The following is a 24,371-nucleotide window of genomic DNA, read 5'->3' as shown; positions in this document are numbered from 1 at the left end:
CTCCTGACCCTGTATTGGTTAAAGGCAATGTGGAATATGAGGTAGAGAAAATATTGGATTCTCGTTTGGTTAGACGGAGACTCCAGTATTTGGTCAAATGGAAGGGTTATGGCCAGGAGGATAATTCTTGGGTCTCTGCCTCTGATATTCATGCCAATAAATTAATTCGTGCTTTTCACCGGGCCCATCCTGATCAGCCTGGTGGCATGGATGAGGGTTCGGTGACCACTCCTCAAGGGGGGGTACTGTTGTGAACTCATTTTCTGCTCCACAAGTTGAGAGTTCTCCTTCCGTTCTCCCTCTGGTGGTGACAGGAGGTAGTGAGGTTGGTTTAATTGGTAGTGATCTGCCACCTGATGATGAGGATAACGATTGGATCTCTGGAGTATCACAGACTGGATATAAGACAGCCGACACCCTATCCTGGTGCTGGTGATTCAGTCTGCTTCTCAGGTCTTGGACTTCAGCTCTGTTCCAGTCTTCTCAAGCTAAGTTTTTTTGCTAATGTTCACACTTGCTTTTGTTGGTCTATTCAGTTTTTTGTGTGGTCAGTCAGCCCCGGCTGGGGCTGTGCTGAATTTCCACTCTTATTTATCTGTATTTGCCAATTTGCCTTTTTTGTCAGTTATTAGATTGGCCTCTTTTTGCTCTGTCTCAGAATATTTCAGAGTGCTGATATAGAGGGAGAAGTCTAGTGACTTCAGGGTTAATTTTGCTATCAGAAATGTTGGACATTATTTTTGTAGGGTTTTTGGCAGATTGCAGACAGTGTCTTTCCTTTCCTGTCCTTTCTAGTTGGTTTGGCCCCATCGTTTGCTCAGCCTATTTTCCTGCCTGTGTTTGTGTTTTCATCTTGTTTCACCGTCAATACATGTGTGGGGGCTGTCTTTCCTTTGGGGTCTGCTCTGGGGCAGTTAATTTTCCCCTTTTCTTGCTTTAGGCTTATGTAGTCCTCCGGTTATGATGAGGCGTCTAGATTCATCGTAGGTACGCTCCACGACTGCTGCTAGTTGTGTGGTTAGGATCAGGGATCTGCAATCTGCATAGTTACCAACCTCTCTGGTTTTCTGAGACTTAGCTTGTGTTGTTTTTTCTCCTCGGTGACCCATTCATAACAGACTGGCATATTGCTGGGACCACCATAACAAAGGCTACCATCAGTAGCACACTATGCCGTCAGGGACTCAGATCCTGCAGTGCCAGACATGTTCCCCTGCTTAAGCCAATACATGCCCATCTGAAGTTTGCTAGAAAGCATTTGGATTATCCGGAAGAGTATTGGGAGAATGTCATATGGTCTGATGAAACCAAAGTAGAACTATTTGGTAGAAGCAAAACTCGTCATGTTTGGAGGAGACAGAATGCTGAGTTGGATCCAAAGAACACCATACCTACTGTGAAGCATGGGTGGCAACATCATGCTTTGGGGCTGTTTCTCTGTAATGGGACCAGGATGACTGATCTGTGTACATGAAAGAATGAATAGGGCCATGTATAGTGAGATTTTGAGTGCAAACCTCTTTCCATCTGCAAGGGCATTGAAGATGAAACGTGGATGGGTATTTCAGCATGATAATGATCCCAAGCACACCGCAGGGCAACGAAGGAGTGGCTTCATAAGAAACATATGAAGGTCCTGGAGTGGCCTAGCCAGTCTACAGATCTCAACCCCATAGAAAACCTTGGGAGGGATTTGAAAGTCCATGTTGCCCAGCGACAGGCCCAAAACATCACTGCTCTAGAAGAGATCTGCATGGAGGAATGGGCCAACATACCACCAACAGTGTGTGCCAACCTTGTGAAGAATTACAGAAAACGTTTGACCTCTGTCAATTAAAACAAAGGATATATAACAAAATATTGAGATGAACTTTTGTTAATGATCAAATACTTATTTTCCACCATAATTTGCAAAATAAATCTTCCCAAATCAGACAAGGTGATTTTTGTGGTTTTGTTTTCTCATTTTGACTCTCATATTTGTGGTCTACCTATGATGTCAATTACAGGCCTCTCTCATCTTTATAAGTGGGAGAACTTGTGCAATTGGTGGATGACTAAATACTTTTTTCCCCACTGTATGCTTGACTTGCTGGCACAATATATTTGTCCGGAGCTTACAGGTAAACAACGGCGCCATGTGCAGAAATAAAAGTTACATATCCTGAAAGGGCTGCCCAAGCCCTACTGGAATGCCCTGCCACTAGAGGTAGTAATGGCTGACACTATAACAGCTTCTAAAAAAGGGCTGGATGATTTCCTCAGTACACAGAACATTTTAGGTTATAGATAATTTCATGACAAAATTTACAGTTAGCAGAGAAATGTTGAACTTGATGGACCTAGGTCTTTTTTTCAATCTATGTAACTATGTCAGGACACTGCACAAAAATCACCTGACAGCTTCCCTTTTACTGTATGATGTAATTTAAACTACTCTTATCATGATATTCACTCAGTGACAAGTGCAGTAGTGATTCTTTTATATACAATAGAGCATGATTTGGGTCTCATTCATACATTCATTCGTTGTATTTAGTCATGAAATAATCCCTGCCGGCTGTTCTCCAGATCTGTTTGCAGGAAGAAAAAGCCTCATTGATTGTTGTCCCTATGCAGAGCACTAGTGTGGTTGCGCAGCACTGCTATGGAGAGCGTACACTCTTATTACACACACATTCTCGTTCTGTCAGCCGACAGAACAGGAGCCAGAGGGAAGACTCCAGTTCCGTTGCTGATCTCTTTCTAAAAACAGCACTTGCCTAATAAAGATATGGGACGTGTCCGTTGACTATTGGCATTTTCCGCACTATAAATACTCTCGCTGAAGATCATACAGGCTTTGCTTGTTTCAGGGTTATATCTGATCTGGAATCCACTCACTGGAGCAAAGAGGAGGAATATCTGCTCACCACTGCAGTACAGCATTAAAGGATCTTAGTCACTTATAAGGATGCCTAGAGTGGACGCAGACCTCAAGCTGGACTTTAAAGATGTGCTGGTCAGGCCAAAGAGGAGCAGCCTCAAAAGCAGATCAGAGGTGAGTCCTTTCCTCCTCAAACAAAATACTACTGATAATATTTCTCCGTGTTACTATTAGCGCCATTACTTATTTGCAAATTGCTTCTTCAGAGAGGAAGAGGACTTGAACTCTAGTGCCACCTTCATGACTTTTTAACATATATACTGTATAATTACATAACAACCAATGCGTATTGATCTTAGGAGGTCTGAAGGGGATTTACATTAATAGCGCTGTTTGTCATAATCACAAAATCCGCAGTTGAACCAAGTAGGATAAATTACAGCAGTTGTAGGTATAAACTTAACTAGTCTTAGAAAACTTCTTTCAGTGCAAATGGAAATTTCCAATTTTTGTCTTTGCTAATGAGGAATTTAGACTTTGCTGCGGGGGAGTGGGGAGCTCTGGATTTGTATCTTGTTGGGCTTCAGTCTGGCTTTCACCTTCAGTATTTAACCTTGGCAGAGGAAAGAACAACTCATAGTTCTGGTTGGAAGTAGATTAGTCAGGCAGGCATTTTGAAAGCAGAGCCTGCAGAATAATAAACACTAATGACAATGACAGCCGGCAGCGTGTGTCAGGAGCCTGGCAGGCCATACCGGCTTCTTACACCGTGCAAACATTTCTTTGTGACTAAATCAAATATTCCTCAAAGTGCAAAGCTTGCTTGTTGGAAGTCCTGACCCAGACATACATTTATTATAAGGCTGTGATTAGTCACCAACTAGTCTGACCTGTTGGGGGAAACTCATCGGTGTAGACCCCATAGCCCTTTGCAACACTTTCAGTGCAGGGACGCCACTGTCCTGTTAGCTGTAAAACCTGATTGACATGGCTGCTTCATATATTTTGCAATCTATTAACCCATGCAATGCTACATTTAGGTGCCATATATCAAGCAGCCCCTTGAAGTATAATATATATAATTCACATTGAACATAATGCTGCCGCACATGAACATCCATTATTGTACAACAAATTGCATTGCAATCATTTGTTACATTGTATATTGGAATTTCTATGTAATAAAATGCTTCCTGCACAGTAGCTAGCATGTGATAGTCACAGTATATAAATTCAGTGTATTTTTCTTGGGAGTATAGGAAGTCACCTTCAAGGCATTCTTGCTGCAGCAGATTTTATCAGGCGTGTGCTCTATTCACTTCAGGTCGGGGGTGCCTCCCTCTAACATAGAGGCTTTCTGGGAAATTGCTATGTCAAATCCTAGTTGCTTTTCTCAGATAAACCTTAGGTAATTTAAGGTAACACATCTTCAAGATCTGCGTCATGTTCTAACAGAGACAGACAGTAATTTTATGGTGGTGCACATATCCAGGACGGCTGCTCTGAACATCACTGCATTGCAGCTGCATCTGCTTACTGCAAGTCTCACAGAGGGATGGTCCTACGGATCTCCTGCACAATGGCTTTTCCACAGTAATGTGCTGGCCCTTATGATATTCTCTTAGCAGGAATGCGCTTGTATTTTCCTTTTGCTTCATTGATTGCATGATTGGTGTTCTTTTCTATTTGTCTCTAAGTATATAGTATGCAATTAGCAGACAAAGAAATCTTTTGTGTACTGTAAAACTTCCTCCGAAAAAAAAATCCTATGTCAGCATTAGTTAAGGCCTCGATCCAGATATCTTTAAAAAAACGCAGTAAAAAATACTTAGAGTTTTTGCTGTTAGGTAGTCAAGTGCTATCAGCTGAAAGTATCATTCATTCATCTTCAGATTGCAGCCTTTTTAGAACCAAAGTTGTTTCATGTAAGGCAATATGGTCCCAATGGAAGAAATCACGTTTTTAGGAATAAAAATGTAAATCCACATAGGAGCTGACTTTTGCTAACAGGAGCATTTGTTTGGTCTACATTTTCCTCTTTGGAGAAACTTGTGCTCATGGCCTTTTATCTTCTTTAGTGTTTTTCAAACTTGTTTTGTATTTTCAAGTAAGCGTTACACTATGGATATAATGTTTGCAGCCCCTTCTGCCCCATCCTCAATCTACCGCCCCTTACAGACTGTCAATTGTACAAATATATTATTTAATGTATACTGTGAAAATGTATAAACATGTTTCAAACAGTATATGATTTTGTGTACTGTAAAAAAAAGGTATCCACTCAAGCCATTGGCCATCCATTGGCTGGACTTGCCCTTTCCACCTAAATAACAATGCAGTACATTAAGCTCAGATTAATTTGCCAAGTAGGCCTAATGTGGCTCATAAAGTTATGTGAATCATTATTTACTCCAGTTGCTCCTGAGAACATGAACTTAGGATTTCAAAGTACATGTTACATACCTGCACCAATCACAAATGTGTTCCTTACAGCAGGCCTCTCGTCAGCTAGCCACAGATTCCCCTCTTTCAGATATCAATGGCAATACTGTAGATGGCCCAATTAAAGAGGTCCTCTCTAACTTAACCTGCCTTTTTTTCACACAGAACAGTTTCAGCTTGTCTGAGGTCACCAAGAACAAGCCACTTCGGCTTACCATAGGTTAAAGAGGTTGTCCAGAAACAGAGCAAAAAAAAGCCTGGCATAAAAAAGAAATAACTCAAGAAAATTATATTTAATGTTAATATGAGAAAAATCTTAAATTCTTTTAGTTAGCAAATCTGAATCCTTTTGTTTAAGGAGGTAATCACTATAGAATAAAAATGGCCACCTTCTCGTTACACTAACTTAAATCTGTCCCAGAAAGTTAATAGGACATGTTTAGTAGGAAGCTCCACTGCTGTGACTCTGATATACCCTATACCACACATTATCATGCTATCTCCAGTTCATAGAAGCAACTCAGCATTCAAATAGACAGAGTGGACAGCAGTGTGAGCAGCCTCTTCTTACCTCAGCATCATTGGTATATCCAATATTGGATCAGATAGCCAGGATGGACAGCAGTGTGACCAGCCTATTCTTACCTCAGCACCACTGGTATCTCCAGTATTAGAGCAGATAGATAGGGTGGACAGCAGTGTGAGCAACCTCTTCTTACCTCAGCATCATTGATATATCCAGTATTAGAGCAGATAGACAGGGTGGACAGCAGTGTGAGCAGCCTCTTCTTACCTCAGCATCATTGGTGTATCCAGTATTTGATCAGATAGCCAGGATGGACAGCAGTGTGAGCAGCCTCTTCTTACCTCAAAATCATTGGTATATCCAGTATCAGAGCAGATAGACAGGGTGGACAGCAGTGTGAGCAGCCTATTCTTACCTCAGCACTCCTTCAGAAAATGTTTGCAATCATTAGGCGTGTTTTGCAGAGGCAGTGTTGTTACACAGTTCCGTACAGTGCTGAGCTCTATTCCTCAACTATTCTAATCCAGAATATGCCAAGGATCGCTCACCTAATTAAAGAAGGATGACAGTCCATCATTGCTTTAAGACATGTAAGTCAGTCAATCCGGAAAATTGCTACAACCGTGAAGATATCCTGAAATGCAATAATAAAAACCATTAATCACTATGATGAAACTGTCTTTCATGTGAACAAGAAGACAAAGAATTACTTCTGCTGCAGAGGAAAAGTTCATCAGAGTTACAAGTCTCAGTAACTGCAAATTGACAGCACTTCAGATAATAGCTTTCATATATGATGTGTAGATGCAGACATCTAGTAGCAGACACATCTCAACATTAACTGTCCAGAGGAAACTGCAAGGAGCAGACCTTTATGGTTGAATTGCTGCAAAGACGCCACTACTGAAAACCACAAGCAAGAAGAAGAAGCTTGTTTGAATTGAGCAACAGAAGGACTGATCATTAGATCAGTGGGAATCTCTGTTGTGATCTAAAGTGCCAAAATTGTAGATTTTTTTGTCAATTGCCATGTCTTTGTGAGACAGAAAAGGTGAGGGGATGGTTTCTACATGAGTGGTGCCCACTGTGAAGCATGAGGCGGGAGTTGTTGTGTGAGAGTGCTTTGATGGTGATATTGTTGGTAATTTATTTCAAAATCAAGGCACACTTACCCAGCATGACAACTACAGTATTTTGCAATGACATGCCATCTGATTTGCACTTAGTGGGACCATAATTTTTGAAGCAATATTACAGTGACCTAAAACACATCTCCAGGCTATGCAAGGGCTTTGTGAGCAATAGGGAGAGGAAAGGAATGCTGTTTTCAGATGACAGGGCCCCACAGTTACCTCAACCCAATTAAGATGGTGTGGGATCTGTTGGACCGCAGTGCGAAGGAAAAGCAGCCGACAACTGCTCGACACCTCTGGCAAGTTTTTGGAAGGCTATTCCTGGTGACTACCTGATGAAAGCTGCTTGAGCGATGACATGGAAGTGTACAAAATCAGGGTAAAAGTGAGGTACTTTGAGGGATTTAAGGTTTAACACATATTCTGGTTTGTTTCATACTTGTTTCATTGCTCCTTGCTTTTATATGAGTGCCTTCAGAGTTTTGCTGCCTTCAGTCGGAATCTGCAATGTGCACATTTCAATAAGAGCAAGGAAGACCACTGCATGAACGAGTGTTTTCCAAACTTCTGTCCGCTATTGCCCTTGTAATAACGTACAGCCCAACTAGTCATGGTGCGTACAAACTTGCAAGTTTCCTGAAATAAACAGTGTTTGTGCACTACCTAAACACTGCACATTCTTTACGTTTGCCATCATGTGCTGCCTGGTATATAATCAATTCTTATATTCAAGATGTGGGTGTATACATATATTTTACACAAGTAACTCCATACAGTACTCCCTGTTGCACTTCTTTTGATAATGCTCCTCTGCCCTCATTGGAATACACACACACAACAGCATACGCACATAGTCAAATTACATATAGAAAACTCTATCAAATATCCTGTTCCAGTGCTTCTAAAGGGGACATACAGTATCATAAGTCATTTACGCCTGGGAAAAAGTTGTGTCTCCTTTAGGTTTATTTCTGATGTCCGTTTTCCTCGTACGTTTCCTGTGTTTTTCACAGATAGAAATTCCAGGGGTCACAGACTCTTTTTAATACTTGCATAAATTAATCTTCAAAGTTAACTTGTCGAACAACATCTCTGATTGTCTGGTAAGAGCTGCTAAGCTGACTCTCGGTTCACACTGGCATTATGGCATCACTGATATTTTCCTGGAGCTACCCTCCTGTCTCAGATTCATTTTTAATTAATTGTTAATCTAGCATGTACAGCCTGCAGCATAATCTAGTTTATTTCCAGCTTTCGCTGGCTGTGAATGAAATCAGCAATGTATTCATGGGTTCTGTGATGCGTAATAGAATGTGTATAGCCAACTTGTGCATGTAGATATGGTAACTCTGTGTTCCCTACAAAGCAGACACTTATTCTCAGCAGCACCCATGCTGTTACTTATATCAGCTACATAATTCTCATTTCTGCGTGCTGAATATATTTCTTTTGCATCATAATTTTAACATGATTATCAAGCAGTGCAATCATCATTGTTGCTACATCTGGTGGACTGTAAATCAGAAACAGCGCCCCCCTTGCCCTTAGCCTCTCTGTGGTATTGCAGTTCTGACTCATTTGCTTGAATTGAGGTGAGCTGCAATATCAGCTTCGGGCTATGGACATAGGGGGCATACAGTAGTTTTTGGTAAGTATGTAGTCAGGTAATGTCATATAACCCATTTAGTGAGAGAATAATGAGACAGAACATAAAACTCTGAAGATTCATGCTTTTGTGGTTGCGTTTTACAGGTAGATCTGGTGCGCACTTTTACATTCCGCAACTCCAAACAAACCTATACTGGAATCCCGATTATTGCCGCCAATATGGACACTGTGGGTACATTCCAAATGGCAAAAGCTTTGGGCAAGGTGAGATTCCATCCAGAAATATTTCTTTAAAATCCATTTAAATTGATATCCACTACATTATAGAATAACCATCTTTTTAATTTTTATGCATAAATAGTACACATGAAAATAAGCAACTGTGTAATGGATATTATCAGAAAAATTTACTTCTTTCTCTTCCTGGACTGATCTTTCACTTTCAATTCATGGGTAAAATCTGTATTGAGTGAAGACAGATTTTCCCAATACTAAGATAGGAAATGACAGTTGGTCCTGTACTCATCACTGTAAAAAAATGGTCAAATATCGCTCCAAAAAAGTGGGACGAACATCATGCAATTTTCTTGTGAGTACAATCCAATTTTGAACACCTAGCAACCGATTCACATCCAATTTACATGCGAATATGATCTGATTGCAATGCGATTTTAACATCAGCTTTTACATAGAGTAATTCTCTATGTCATTTGCACATATCTTTCCACGGAAATATCCTTTTTCATATATATATATATATATATATATATATATACAGGGGTTGGACAAAATAATGGAAACACCTGGAAACATCAACAAAAGTTAGTTTAATATGGTGTAGGTCCACCTTTTGCGGCGATTACAGCCTCAATTATTCGAGGTATGGATTCATACAAAGTGTGAATTGTTTCCAAAGGAATTGTAGCCCATTCTTCAGTTAAAACACCCTCCAGTTCTTTGAGCGACCATGGCGGCGGAAATCTTGAATCTCTAAAATCGGCCATAAATGATCAATAATGTTGAGGTGTGGGGATTGTGGGGGCCAGATGAGATGCTCAACTTCATTACAATGTTCCTCGTGCCATGCTTTAACGATTCTAGCTGTATGAATTGGTGCATTATCATCCTGAAAGATGACGTCCCCCTCCGGGAGCAGTGCTTGAACCATAGGATGCACTTGGTCGCCCAAAATGTCTAAATAATCACAGCTGATAATTCTTCCATGAAGGGATATTATTGGCCCGGCGGATCTCCATGAAATAGCACCTCAGATCATCACAGAACCTCCGCCATGTTTTACTGTTGGGAGAGGGCAGTCTGGATGGAATGCTTCTTTCGGCTGTCTCCAAACGTACACTCGGCCAGAGGTCGGAAATAGGGTAAACGATAATTCGTCTGAGAATATCACATGTTTCCACTGCTCGAGGGACCTATTCTGGAGGTTTCTACACCACTCTAAATGCTTGGAAACATTTGTCTTTGAGAGCAGCGGTTTTTGAATTGCAGCTCTTCCGTGGAATCCAAATTTGTGCAGCTTCCGACGAACATTTTTCGTGTAAACTGGGTTCTGTAGGTGTTCATTGAGCTCAGCAGTGATTTTCGGAGCCGTGGTCTTGCGATCCTCTCACAATTCGCTTTAGAGTTCGACGGTCTCTCTCAGTCAACTTCGATTTTTGGCCGGACCTGTGCTTTGCTGCGGACGTTTTTCCTTCTCTTTCAAACGCAGTCATTACTTTGGAGACAGTACCTCTTGACACGCCAAGCATTCGGCACTTTCTGTTACACTAGCACCTGCCATACGAGCACCAACAATTTGGCCTCTTTGAAAATACGAGAGGTCTGCCATTGGTAATAAGGTTTTCATCAATGTTCTTACAATTCTGCAAAACAAACCGTTAATTTACATACACGTATCACATAACACAAATAATCAACTACAAAACATTACCATATGTCACGGTTTGCATGTTTATAACATGTTCGAAGATTATGATGCCAAAACGTTAGGTGTTTCCATTATTTTGTCCAACCCCTGTATATATATATATAGATTGATAAACAGATAGATATAAATATGTGATTGAGTTATATAATGAGTGCTTTTCACGTGTAGTTTACTGTACATGTATTTTATACCTATATTAATGAATAAATTATAATCTGATAAAAATGGCATGGGATGCCTCAAGATTTTATTAACCAGCAGAGGGAAAGCGGACAGTTAGGGCAGATGTTTATAGCCAGGGAAGGGGGTAACACACATGGAGCTTCCCAGGCTATTAATAACAGTTCACAGCTATAGATACTTAGTCTTTACTTGTTATTAAAGTGGGGGACAAAAAAAAATATTTCATTGGGTTCCCCTATATTTAATAACTAGCAAAGGCTAAGCAGACAGCTGGAGGCGGATATTAATAGTTTAGGAAGGGGCCATGAATATTGGCCAATCCCAAACTAAAAACATCAGCTCACAGCCACCCCAGAAATGGCTCATCCAATAGATGTGCCAAATCTGGCACTTAGCCTCGCTCTTCCCACTTGCCCTGGTACAGTGGCTAGTGGGGTGATAGTATTGAGATTGATGTCATCTTTGTATTTTCAGGTGACATCAAGCTCAGAGATTAGTTATGGAGCAGCTTCTATAAGACACCCCCATTACTAACTCCATAGTCAAATTGTGAAAAAATAACACTGAGAATAAAGTCCTTAATTTTTAAAAATGAAACAGACTCCTTTATTGACTCTTAATTAACCAAAAACACTTATACTCATCTTATGCCCAGTCCACTGAAGCAAATGTCCCCTGTAAGCAGTTAATAATCCAATTGTCCCGCGTTGCATCTAGCTCTGCTGCATAAATATGACAGGCTGCATTGTTGCATGATGCGACTATACAGCCTGCCATCCAGCAGAGACAATGAGCTAAATGTCCTTGCTCAGCTCAGTGCCTCACAGTGATGCACTAAAGTTGAGTGAAGTTCATATCCAATCAACTCGTTCACCTCACTGACATCACCCCAAGCGTTAGAAAGTTCTAATGCTCATGGTGCCATCGGAGAGGTCATCGGAGTTCAGAGCCAATGAACTAATTTCAACTCAACTCAATGAGAGTGCTAAACTCTGACGACCTTTCTGATTGCCTGACGGCAGATTAAGTCTTATTTGTATAAAATGGGATTATGAATCCATTGTACAGTGCCCATAGTTTGCTATGGATTCACAGTACTACCAAGTGCATCAGATTTTATACAGACAATGTACGGGGGTATTTTTCTGGATATCATATGAATTTGAATACCGATCACCCAAATCATACTTATGAAGCCCAAAGAAATACTCGTAAGTGGGTGCATATTGCACCTCTTTTTTCTCATGGATTCACCCATTTTGTGGAATAATGGACAAGTCTGCGCAGAATACAGATCATGTCCAATGCTTAGGCATATAACGTACTGTATTTCGTTTTATATCCATCCTTGGCAAATCTAAAAGAATACACAGTCCCTTATATTATATGACATGTATACATTACGTACATGAGCTAATAATGAAAGTGTTCTGACAAATATACTAATCCACTTATTTTTCCTTCAGCATACATTATTTACTGCAATTCACAAACATTATACATTAGAAGACTGGAAGAATTTTGCATCTACATCTCCAGAATGCCTTGAGGTATGAATACTTTAATTTTTTTAGTTAGCTGTTGGAAAATGCTGAGTTTTTGATTTTAGGAAAGCTTAAATGTACTGACATCTTACATTGTAAATTTTTCACTCTTTGTTTCATTGCAGACATTTGGTTAATTCGAAAAAGTTCTTATTTTTTTTCTCCTCATTAATGTACACTCTGCACCCCATCTTGACTGAAAAACCCCCCAGAAATATAGAAATTTTTGCAAATTTATTAAAAAGAAAAACTGAAAGTTTACGGCGATGCCAAATATAGTTTTTATTATTTTATTGGCGTAAAAAAATTCAGAACTTTGTAAAAGTGAAATTTAAGTCTCCAGTTTCCAAGACTGATAACTCTTTTGTTTTCCCATTGACGTAGCTGTATGCTGAATTGTTTTCTGTGTACTGTGCTGTCATTTTTATTCTCATTATATTGGGAGGATTTTGATCACTTGGTATTGCATTGCTGTGTGCTGTCGGTGACCAAAAAATTTGCAATTATGTTGTTTTAATTTTTTTCTCTTTATAAAATTTACTTTGTGTCTTAAATAATTTGATATTTTGATAACAGTAAGATTTTACTTTTACAGAAGCAGGAATACCAAATATGCTTTTCTTTTTCTTTATTTTGGGATGGGGAATTTTTTTTTTTAGCTTCTCAGTTTATTTTTTAGCCCTCTTAAGGGATTGGAGCCTGGGATGGTTTAATAATTCTAGAATTGCAGTATATAGGAAAATTAACTATCACCTAATAATCCCAGCCTGGCAATCATGGCAACCCATTGGCACGCCACAAATCGAGCCAGAACCACAAACCTGCACCCACACCATTTTATTTATATATTTTTTTCTCACTTGTACAGCACTTTATATACATCATCATTATCACTAAATTCCCTATCAGTATGCCTTTGGAGTGTGGGAGGAAAGTAGAAACCATGGAGAAAACCCATGCAAACATGGGGAGAGCAAACAAACTCCTTGCAGATATTGTCCAAAGACCCCAATATTGCAAGGCTACAAAATGCTAACTACTGAGCCACCATGCTTCCCGTAATAGTACATCATAGAGCAGAATAGGTAGCATGCGGTGGAAGAAAATGCTTGGGACCATTTTATTCGTTCCAAAATTACTTAGAGAAAGTCAGTTAAGAGATTGTCCCAGCCGCCGGTACATCCTTAAAAATGCTTCCATTGGAGCATCTACATCAAATGCCCCTGTAATTGCCTCAGCGTCAGATGTCCCCATCCATGTCTCAGATGCATTTATCAATGCCTGTCATTTTTGTAGAGAAGATGTAAATGATAAAAGGATAATCGGCAGTATAGACTGAACTCATGTAACACTGTAGCATCAAAATTAGCTAATAAAGCAGTTGCATACTTCCTAGGTATATTGTTAAAAAACTACTTTCATTGACTTATCACCTTATGACAGAGATAGTTTAATGTTAATTCTAGCTATTGTTTTCAGACATTTCTAATTTCATTGTGTTCCACCACAGCACGTAGCAGCAAGCTCTGGAAGTAGTCAAGCTGATCTTGACAAGCTGAGCCGCATCCTGGAAGCCATTCCTCTAATAAAATACATTTGCTTGGATGTAGCTAATGGATATTCAGAACACTTTGTAGAGTTTGTGAAGACTGTACATGCCAAATTTCCAAACCACACTATTATGGTAAGGTATTTTATGTCATCACGTAAACTAGCTGATAATCCTGGGTTTGCACACATATATTTAACAAATTTGGGTTTAAAGGGACTCGGTCATAACGGAATGACTGATCAAACCAAGTACAGGCATTCGGTGCTTCATGGCTGGGCCAATCATTTATATTCAAATTTCCACCTACTGGTTTTCCATCTATATCTGCCCTTCCCTGATTCTATGAAGCCGGAGCTGTCAAACAAAGAAGAAAGGAGGTGGAGACAAAGGGAAAACAAGCAGTTGGGAAGATGTATGTAAATGATTGTCCCTGCCGTGAAGCACCGAGTGTCAGGACTTAATTTGAACGGTGATGCTGTGATGGCAGAGTCCTTTTAAAGTGTGAGTAATTAGATGGAAAATTTTTAAAATTTAAATTTTATAAATATAAAGTTCAGAGTGTATATTTGAGCAATGCCGACACATGTATGTCTGAGATGTCCGGCATCTGTATGCAAATAATGTTAGATGTTTCTTATACTGCAAACCTCCAGTCACACAAGCCAACTATATGTATATATTTTTGCTTTTTTATGTTTCATTTTCGAAAGAAATATATCACAATTGGCAAATGTCGAAGATTGTAACTGCAAATAGTGCAATAGGAGAATCATATCTGGTAAGAGCAATTTCAAAGCAAGTCCTGATTGACAAAAACAATAGTTACATTGATTCATCAAGCAATTAATATCATAAGAGGGGTTGGGGTTTGGCAGATTTCCAGTTGGCGGAGGATAAGATGGATAATTTATGTTATTGGAATATCCTTATTTGATCTCTTTTCTTTTGCCCATTGTGCTCTTGTCTATAGTTAGCCAGCCATACAAGCTTGCTGCCATTTCTTCTAATGATTTAGTCCCATACATTATTTATTATTTACATTATTGATTACGCCATTTTTTCATAGTAACTGTTGTGTCACTTTGCTATATTTTTGGTGCATTTATTCATATTATATATGTCCCTCTGCCCATGGAATGCTGCTTTCCCTCATTGGGCAATTCTTTTTTTTAATCCTACCTCTTTAAATAATATATAGTTAATACAGAAATATACTTTTGCATATATTTGTTTTAGGTTTATTCTCGCCTTTGTTTAAATATCATAAAAGTACTCTTCCGGATAGCAAAGACTAAACAATATTTAGCTTGAGACGTATAAGGTGACAATAGCAAAAGTAAAAACGGGACAAAAATAAATTAATTAAAACCAGGAAAAAGGAGCGGGGAAAGATTAGTCCATCTACTTACATTTTTAAACAGTACGAAATAGCATATTCCCTTGCGCCATTCCACACACAAGGGTCCAGTATACTTGTTTTTAAAGAAGTAAACATGGTAACAGATGACCAATGTATGCTATGGTATTGATTTGGAAGAGTTTATATTGGGAACTTTTGTCAGGGGTGTGCATCATCCCTATGTACACCAACCAGATAAACCATTAAAACACTTGTCTAGTATTGTGTAGGTCATCCTTGGGACAAAACAGTCCTGACCTCTTGACGCGTGGACTTCTCCCGACCTCTGAAGGTGTCCTGTATTATCTGGACCAAGATATGAGCTGTAGAATTTTTAAGCTCTGAAAGTCCCAAATAGAGAGAACAAACCGTTCTAAACGCCGAACACAGACTTCTCCCAGAAGTCGTTGCAATGTTAGTAGTTCCAAGAAAGAGAGAGAATATTTTCCTGCTCCAAAGTCCGGGACCCATTGTTTTAAATGGGGGTTAAGTTCGGGTACAGTTCTAGTACCTGAATCGAAGTTTGGTCTAAAGTTCAGGTCAGGTACCAGAAGTCGAACTTTCATGGTTCTGTTCATCCCTAATCCCCAAATTTACCAGACATTTGTCAAAGATTAGAAAATCAATGAGATTGATGATTTGCAATAAAATGAATGGATCTAGATAGCATAATCAATGCAGAAGAAAATCTATATCTATTCACCAATCCTTAAAAAAGTATTCTTCAGGTTGATTTGAAGCGAATTTAACTGAGTTGCTGGGGTAATTTCTCTCCAAATAATGTTTTTTTGTATTCTAGGTACAACTCTAGTTAACCACTACTAATGTAGTCCTTTATTCCCAGCTGAGACATAGGCATAGGCTGAGACATTTTTGTTATTGTATACTGAATATTTCTCTGCCCCCGTGTTTGCACTAATGGGAGAATGTGTGTATACTGACATTAGTGGAACAACCATTACCTCACTGTCTCAGTAGGATTTCGTTCTGGAATCACTAATGGGCACTAATGATTGCAGAAATACTTGTCAAGCTGGATATTCATAACTGCGATCAATGGGAAGTGGTCTAGTGGGATTGTTGTATGTAATTGGGTCACGGTAGAGAAATATCAGTACAGTGAGATATACATTTCGGCCCTTTATTTATACCCTATAGGCATAAGCCATGCTAATAGTTCTATTGACTTAGACATTGAATACCAGAAGTAGCAGAATTATCAAATGTTTTCTGTAATGGATGATTGAAATCAAAATATGCAACTTTCCTAAAGCTCCAGGTGCCGTTTATGATAATAACTCGCTCCTCTCAATAAGTTCCTTTAGGGCTTGTTTGCTCCCTCTGACTCATGATCTGTGAGTCACTGTCTTCCATGGAGGCTCATTTAGATGCTAAATTTAGGAAATTTACTGTGTGCGTCTGACTTGGGGAATAGCCTTGTCTAGCCAAAATGCACCAACCACATATCCAGAAATAGAAAACAAACACCATCTTGGAGAATGATGACATGTGGAGTTTAGGACGCACCGAATAGAATAACCCTTAGGCTATGTGCACACACTGCGGAATCACCTGGGGGTTTTTCCCCGCGGAACCGCAGGTAAAGTGACGTGCGGTTTTCCTGCGGCTTGGCCTGCGGTTTTGCCCTGTGGTTTCACACCTCTACTATGCTAAAGGTGTGAAACTGCAGCGGAATCCGCAGAAACAATTGACATGCTGCGGTTTATAAACCGCAGCAAAACTGCAGCATGAGCACTGCGGTTTTGAAAACCCATAGGGTTACATGGTACTGTACCATGTCTGCGGAACTGCTGCGGTTCTGCAGGGCCAAAACCGCAGCGGAACCGCAGCATGTGCACATAGCCTAAAAGTTTGTTTTGTTTAACCAAATGTAAACAGGAACATAGGAAAGAAAAATAAAAACACTCGGCTCACATGTAATTTTTTGAGGCCTTCCTAATTTCTGTATTAGCCAATGATAGGGAAATGAGAGGCCAGCTATAGGATTTCAACATAATCTACTGTACTAACACAAATAGGCCACTGACAGAAGGCTTGTCTTTTTCTCTACAATGAGAGGTGGATGAGAATAGCACTTTGTCAAATGAGTGAGAAATGAGCCAATACCTACGTATCATTTGTGTATACGGCTTCATAAAAGCATAGTCAAATGCACTTATTACATCATTATCTGAAGACTAGAAACAATAATGAAAACTAGTAGAAAATGAAGTTAATTCAATATTTGCCTTACACATGACTAGGCACAGCCTAAATTAAGAGATAAATTAGTTGACCAATACTATAGATGAAGAAATAGCAAGAACAGGCATTAGCAAAAACAGGGTTGTCAGCTTGGTTTTTTAATTTTTTTCTGGACAGCTTATTAAAAAATCACGGACAGACAATATCTTTTACAGACACATTGGAAAACCATTATAAATCATTAAGATTATAAGTGATATGTCTACAAGCCAAAATGTTGTTATAAGACATGAGCTGCCTTCACTGTAAACTGTAGAATGATGATAATTTCTGTCTGAATAATCTCTATAAATTTCTCCAACTTCAAAAAAATCACAGACGCATTAAATTTTTTTGAACGGATGAGACAAAAGTGCCCTTTTTCCTATGGACTGTGCCAGAATTTCTGAATTTCTGGATGGTTGGTAGCCCTGCTTTTGAGGTGTGGAAACATTATAGCCAAGAGTCGTTTTCCATCTTTTTTTTGTAAAGCTGATGTTTCAGACTTGAAGCAAAGGCTGGTCTTGATTTCGGAAGTCCTACTGCCTGTGTGATCTAGACAATCAGAACTCGAGAATAAGTTGGAGAACAGAGCAGCTTTTCAATATATTGTGTGTCGTTCCTTGGTTTGGGCTATTTGGGTTTGTAAGAGTTATCATTAGTAGTAAAATCAATCTAGAAATTGTGCAGCCCCATTTACAGCTTGAAGAGCATTGTAATCTCTATTTCTATTTATATTTTTAATGTGTTAATATTTTATAGGCTGGAAATGTGGTTACAGGTGAAATGGTGGAGGAGCTCATTCTTTCAGGAGCTGACATAATAAAAGTTGGCATTGGACCAGGCAAGTTCAAGTACAAATTATATTTTGTCATTCATTTAAATCCCTAAAAGTTGAATTCTAGGCACAGACAGATCCTTAGATTTTCATGATTTTTTACACTTAATTCACAGAATTATACCACAGTACCCAACTGTTCATTATAAGTTTAAAGGTGCTGAATGCTGATGTGTAATGATATTAATATATAACTTATACTAATCTTCACTGTATTGCTATATTCTGAGGGACTGTTACAGCGCAAGCGATAGGATGCAAGTGCTGGGCTTTGGGATCTACCGGTAGTTTACGTGGCTTCTAATACTTTCATGCAGTTCATTGAGGCCATGGCAGGAAAATCAAAATAAAATATGGAAATGTAAGTTTATATTATATTCATTACTTTATTTTACATTAATAACAGTGTGCACAGATGCCCATTGAATGCTCAATGAAGGTACATCAGTGCCGAAGTCATAGCATCTCCTTACATTTGGGTTTCTGTGCAGACTGTGTCAATCAAAAGTTTGGACACACCTGTTAATGCAATGTTCTCCTTGTTTTGATTGGAATATGCACATTGCAAATTCAAAATGAACAAAATGAGGCATCATGCGAAATGCGAAAGTAAAACAATTTGTGAAAAATATAGGACAAAAACTATGGTTCTACACCACAAGATAGAAATCATATGTGCAAAGAATAGTGAATTAAAAAGTAATTTTTATTATCAACGCAATCAGAGTAATTAGCATAAGGAGAATCAAAGTTAACCAAGAGATGGCACCACCAGTAATATTACAGGCTTAGTAAATAGAAGCAGTAAATCATGACTGAAGCCCACATATGAAGTGTAAAAACGAAAAACTAGTAAATAGTAAGCAGTGATGCAAGGTACAAAATAAGGTACCCATTGTTAGGGATTGCGAAACACACCTAATAATATAAAGCAGAGGCTAGGTGCGTTTGCTGCCCGGGGTCCACCGTGCAGAGATGGTAAACTGCTGCTAGTAATGGTGGGCGTGATATGGCGGTATAATAGAGAAACACACGGGGTTATCTACACCCTGTTTGTACAGAGGCGGATTCTGTTACATCACAGAGCAGCAAGGCCGCCAAATATAAATGCCGTGGCCTGTTAAGCTCACAGAGCATGGCAGTGTGAACACTAGTGTATAGTCACAGGACTCTACCCCTGAGACACTGGATCAGAGTCCCTCTTGACACCCTAGTGCATGGCACCGGAACTGCGGTGCCAGGAGGAAACAAATAGATAGATAAAGCGCACTATGTGCCCACAGCACCGCTCTGGCGAATGCCACTAACCACCCGGACTAGGGAGGAAAGCGATAAACTTGCGCATGGCGCCGCACAGGCGGTGACTGTAACTTGCCGTGGTACGATAGTGCGCTGCAGTGGGTGGCACCATCAGACGCTAGTGTGTGCAAAGTACCAGGAGCACAGTGGCATGAGCACAGTCACCCATTCGCGCTAACTCTAACTCTGAATCCCTATAACAACAGACACAACCAAGGGTAGGGGTTTCCAATGAGTCAGTCACCAGATACATGCATCCATCATCATACACACCATGAGCATTAGTGTCTATACTAGCGCATGGCCGTGCGGCCATGCGACTCTTTTATAGCAGCGTCCTTCCGGGACCTTACCAGTGGTCCAATGGGAGCAGCAATAGGACCTGAGCATGTGACCTCAGACCTCCAATGAGAGGACTTCCCACGGGCATGCTCAGTGAGCCGGAAGAAGTACTTAGTCCCAAGAGATGCTCACTGCTGGCTATTGCAGGTTACAATAGCTGAACCCTGATTGGCAGCAGTTACCAAGCCAGAAGATTGAGCAAGATGCCGGGAACGATGTCTTTGCTGAGCAGGCTCCTCTGCGGCCGGGAGGAATGGGAGACCGCAGATGGCAAGGCTCGGGATTCCTCCTGTGCAGAGGCAGGAACCTAACGCCTAACACCCATAAACCGTGTGGTGTGTCACAGAACAGAAGCGGGCAAATACAAGGGGTACATAGTATCAGATATTTACCAGAAATATACTGTGGCGCCTGGAGTCTCTATGTATGTTTCGACATACAAGCCTTCTTCCAGTGGAGTGTCCTTGGTGTTACTTGGTCCAAACAAGTCTGTTCTTTTTGTTTGTGGTGCTGAGGAGTGACTTCTTTGCAGGAATTCAACCTTAAAAGCCTGCTTTTCGCAGTCTCCTCTGGAGAGTTGATGTTGAAATATGTCAGCTACTTCAGGTCTGTGCATCATTTTTGAGGGCTGTTAACTGAGGTGCTGTCAATTTGTGGCTTCTGAGGCTGGTAAATCTGATGAACGTATCCTCTGCAACAGAAGTAATTCTTGGCCTTCCTTTCCTGGAGTGGTCCTCATGAGATCGAGTTTCATCATAGTAATTGATAGTTCTCATGACTGTACATATCTTCAAGGTCCTAGCAATTTTTCAGATTGATTTTTTATTTAATTGAGAGCTTCTTGCCTTATTCTGGCTTAGAATAGTTGTGGAATATGACTCAGAACTCTACGGAACTGTGTATTAGCGCTGCCTCTGTAAAACACACTTAGTGGCCACAAAAACTTTTTGAAGGCATGTGGTACCACAAATTAGCTGTAGATGAAGCATACCTGTTTATTGGAAACCATTACTGGTGACTACCTGATGAAGCTTGATTGAATTCCAAGGGTTTATAAAGCTGTCGTCAGAGTTAAAAGGAGTACTTGAGGAATCTATGCTACATATTCTGATTTGTGCTTCTTTACTCCACATTTCCAGATACTTGCCTTCCTGGTCTTGTTGTCTTCGGTTAGAATATATAATGTGCACATTCCAATGAGAGAAAAGAAATCTATACATGAACAGGTGTGTCCAAAATTTTATATAACCCAAAAGAAATATTCATCAAAAAGAGATATGCTATTTATCAAAAAATCTTTTTATTTATGCGTACAATAAATATGATGATGAATTTTATTGAGCTAATAATATTAAAATACATTACATTTTTTTATTTAAAAAAAAATATTAAAAGAAATATATAATCAATTGCGTGTGTGTGGGGCAAAGTATGTCAAACTGATTGGCATAACAATTAAAAGGTAAAAATATAATTCAATAATAATTCATCAGTGGTTCCCTACATAAAGATAATTAATATATATCAAGTGATACCATTATATAATGCATTAATTAATCACCAATTGTAGAATTCGCAGGAACGTGGAATGCAGTAATCGATCGTAAGCAGAGCAAGGGTTAACAGGGGGTTTAATTCTACAACAGATACTCCACACAGGGAGAAACAGCGAGGAAGTTTGCTTAACATGACTAGTTGTGGATTTGAACACAGAAACAAAACTGGTAATTAAAACAATACATTCAGGGGTAATAGACTTATCAATCTGGCGAAATCAGCAGCAAATCTCCTGGGGGTAAATGGCGGCACCAAGGCTGTGGCGCGGAGGGGTTCTGACGTAGTCCTGGTGAAGATGGCGTCCTGGGTGCTGGTGTTGGCGGTGTTTCCTCATGGTCCTGAAGCCGGTCCTGGGTCCGGAAGGCATAGAAGTGGAGAAGACAATGTCTCTGTCCCATACAGGGGTTTTCTCTATGTGGCGGTTGTATGCGAACTGATGAGGGCAAAGTTCAAAAGGAGTGACCCGCCTCTCCGGTTGGTATGGGCGCATTACTACGCCCCGTCCACAGACCCTGTGACTAATGGACAGCAGTGTCGGCGGTGTCAGCGGTGTCGGAACAAGACTCTGACGACAGTCACTGGCAATGGCACTACGGCCTCTAAGACTTAGGCCTGCTCTCTCAAGATACCCCGTTTTGGGAGCGCTGACACTAACCTCCTGCATGCTGCATGTTCCTGCCAAAACTCCCTGGTCCCCGCTGTTAGCAGCGGGTGACGCTGATCTGCTTGAAGCTGGTGCTCCTGGCCGGAGCACTACTCTCTGTGGCTGCTTCAACACCTGTCTCGGCTCTGTTCTGAGTGCATGGCTCTACACGGCTCTGCTCTGCACGACTCTGCTCTGCACGACTCTGCTCTGCATGGCTCTGCTCTGCACGGCTCTCTCTCTGGATTACTGTTTGGCACATTGCTTCCCTCAGCACAGCAGTCCCTGCCCTTCTGACTGCCTGCAGCCTGGCCTTTCGCAGCGCTGGTACTTTGTGTCAGGATGGGGAGCGGTGCGCACCGCTCACCTGTCTACGCGCTGCTCTGCCCTGGTGTCAAACTGACTTCCTTCAGGTGCTTTCTCTTTTTCCTCTTCCGTCCTCCTCCGACAGCAGCAAACCCCTCCTTCCTAGAGCTTCCCCCAGGCTACAGGGAAAGGTCCACCTCACTCAGGCTTCCCCCAGGAACTGTGGATGCAGCCTCTCTAGTTCCAGACCCAGCATGCAGGTACCCGCTGCCTCATCGATCCCCTTACTTACTGTATCTACTATTGTATTTGCCAAGGGAGCGAGCCAGGAGATCTTGCAGATATCCCTCTGCTGTTACCAAGTTGTCACAAACAGCAATCAATTGCCTCCAATTGTCAGAGCAATTGGGCAACTGACTGACAATGGATGGACAAGGCCACAACTGCTTTCGCTACTAGGCCAGTTATTGGGGAACTCACAATGAACATATAGTATATACACATTCGATTCCAAATCATGGAATATATAATGTGGTAGATTGGCTGACTCGATAGGTTGAATACAAAATAAGACTCAGGAACGCTGTGTCTTTAAACCTCAGACGGGTTTATTATGGATACTGAATAACCCAGTGCAGAGTTGGCAAAGAAAGCAAACACAGCCTTTCTGGCCCAAGAAATAAACAAAAATGTAATACAAAGCACATTCCTTGCAGTTGTGGGGTTCCACCTGCTAATGGTTAGCAAGACAATGGTTCAGGTTTAATACAAATGCAAACACATTTCTGGAGTTAGCCTCTTCAGACACAATGAACACTGAATGCCTCAGAAGGCCCACTATTTAAACCTCATAATACACCACTGTGGAGGAGATGAGGTGGACAACCTCCCACCTGTACTATGGTTGTGCACAAAAATCCAGCCCTTAAAATGACCGACTTACCCCTCTCAACACATAGTGTGCGGGAGCAAACTCCTGTGTTTCAAATCACAGAAGCTAATAGCCTCAGTGAAAAGTATCTCCCCTCCAGCACTTTGCCAGTGACTTTATCACATATCCCCCCACCTTTGTCAAATCCGGGCGTTTTGCCACCTTCACTCACTAAACAGGGAAGTCTGGACCGGGCATTTGTGTTACCATTAAAGACAAAAAAATTCCCACAATGCAGAGGTAATAAGCTCAAAAATACAGTTATACAACAAAAGAAAGGAGCATATATACCAAAATTAATAAATCTTTTATTTTTTCAAGTATTAAAATTTATTATATAATATGAAAAATTATTTTTACAGACAAAAAAAACAGAGGCAATGAAAAAACAATCAGGGGAGATCTACATACATATACTGGCTCTTAATACATGCATACATTTAAAATTTTCACAATTTAATGAACATAAGCTCCAGAAATAAATATAATCACAATGAACTAAAATATCATTCTCATAATCTATAATGGCCGTCTGATTGAATATACAATATAATTAGAAATATATTCACATAAAGTGCCTAGTGATTTGAAAATGCTGACAAAAAATAATGATAAAATAAAGATATACAGTCATATGTAAAAGTTTGGGCACCCCTATTAATGTTAACCTTTTTTCTTTATAACAATTTTGGTTTTTGCAACAGCTATTTCAGTTTCATATATCTAATAACTGATGGACTCAGTTATATTTCTGGATTCAAATGAGGTTTATTGTACTAACAGAAAATGTGCAATCTGCATTTAAACAAAATTTGACCGGTGCAAAAGTATGGGCACCCTTATCATTTTCTTGATTTGAACACTCCTAACTACTTTTTACTGACTTCCTGAAGAACTAAATTGGTTTTGTAACCTCATTGAGCTTTGAACTTCATAGCCAGGTGTATCAAATCATGAGAAAAGGTATTTAAGGTGGCCACTTGCAAGTAGTTCTCCTATTTGATTCTCCTATG

The 24,371-nt window shown here is 40.1% G+C and overlaps 1 protein-coding gene across 1 annotated transcript in view; it reads left to right on the top strand.

Annotated features, from left to right (window-relative positions):
* The first annotated feature begins 2,642 nt into the window (after positions 1-2,642).
* Positions 2,643-24,371, top strand: part of GMPR (guanosine monophosphate reductase) — a 137,134-nt gene continuing 115,405 nt past the window's right edge. Inside the window, exons 1-5 of the mRNA XM_073589944.1 lie at positions 2,643-3,040; positions 8,720-8,839; positions 12,170-12,253; positions 13,758-13,931; positions 18,205-18,286. Coding sequence (XP_073446045.1) covers positions 2,954-3,040; positions 8,720-8,839; positions 12,170-12,253; positions 13,758-13,931; positions 18,205-18,286 — 547 coding nt within the window. The 5' untranslated portion in view covers positions 2,643-2,953. The remainder of the gene's footprint in view (positions 3,041-8,719; positions 8,840-12,169; positions 12,254-13,757; positions 13,932-18,204; positions 18,287-24,371) is intronic.

This window comes from Dendrobates tinctorius, unplaced genomic scaffold (genome assembly GCF_039654945.1).
Source record: "Dendrobates tinctorius isolate UK_male_01 unplaced genomic scaffold, ASM3965494v1 ptg000115l, whole genome shotgun sequence".
Lineage (NCBI taxonomy): Eukaryota > Metazoa > Chordata > Amphibia > Anura > Dendrobatidae > Dendrobates > Dendrobates tinctorius.
Note: the sequence above shows the minus strand (reverse complement) of the source record. Positions and strands in the feature narration are given on the sequence as shown.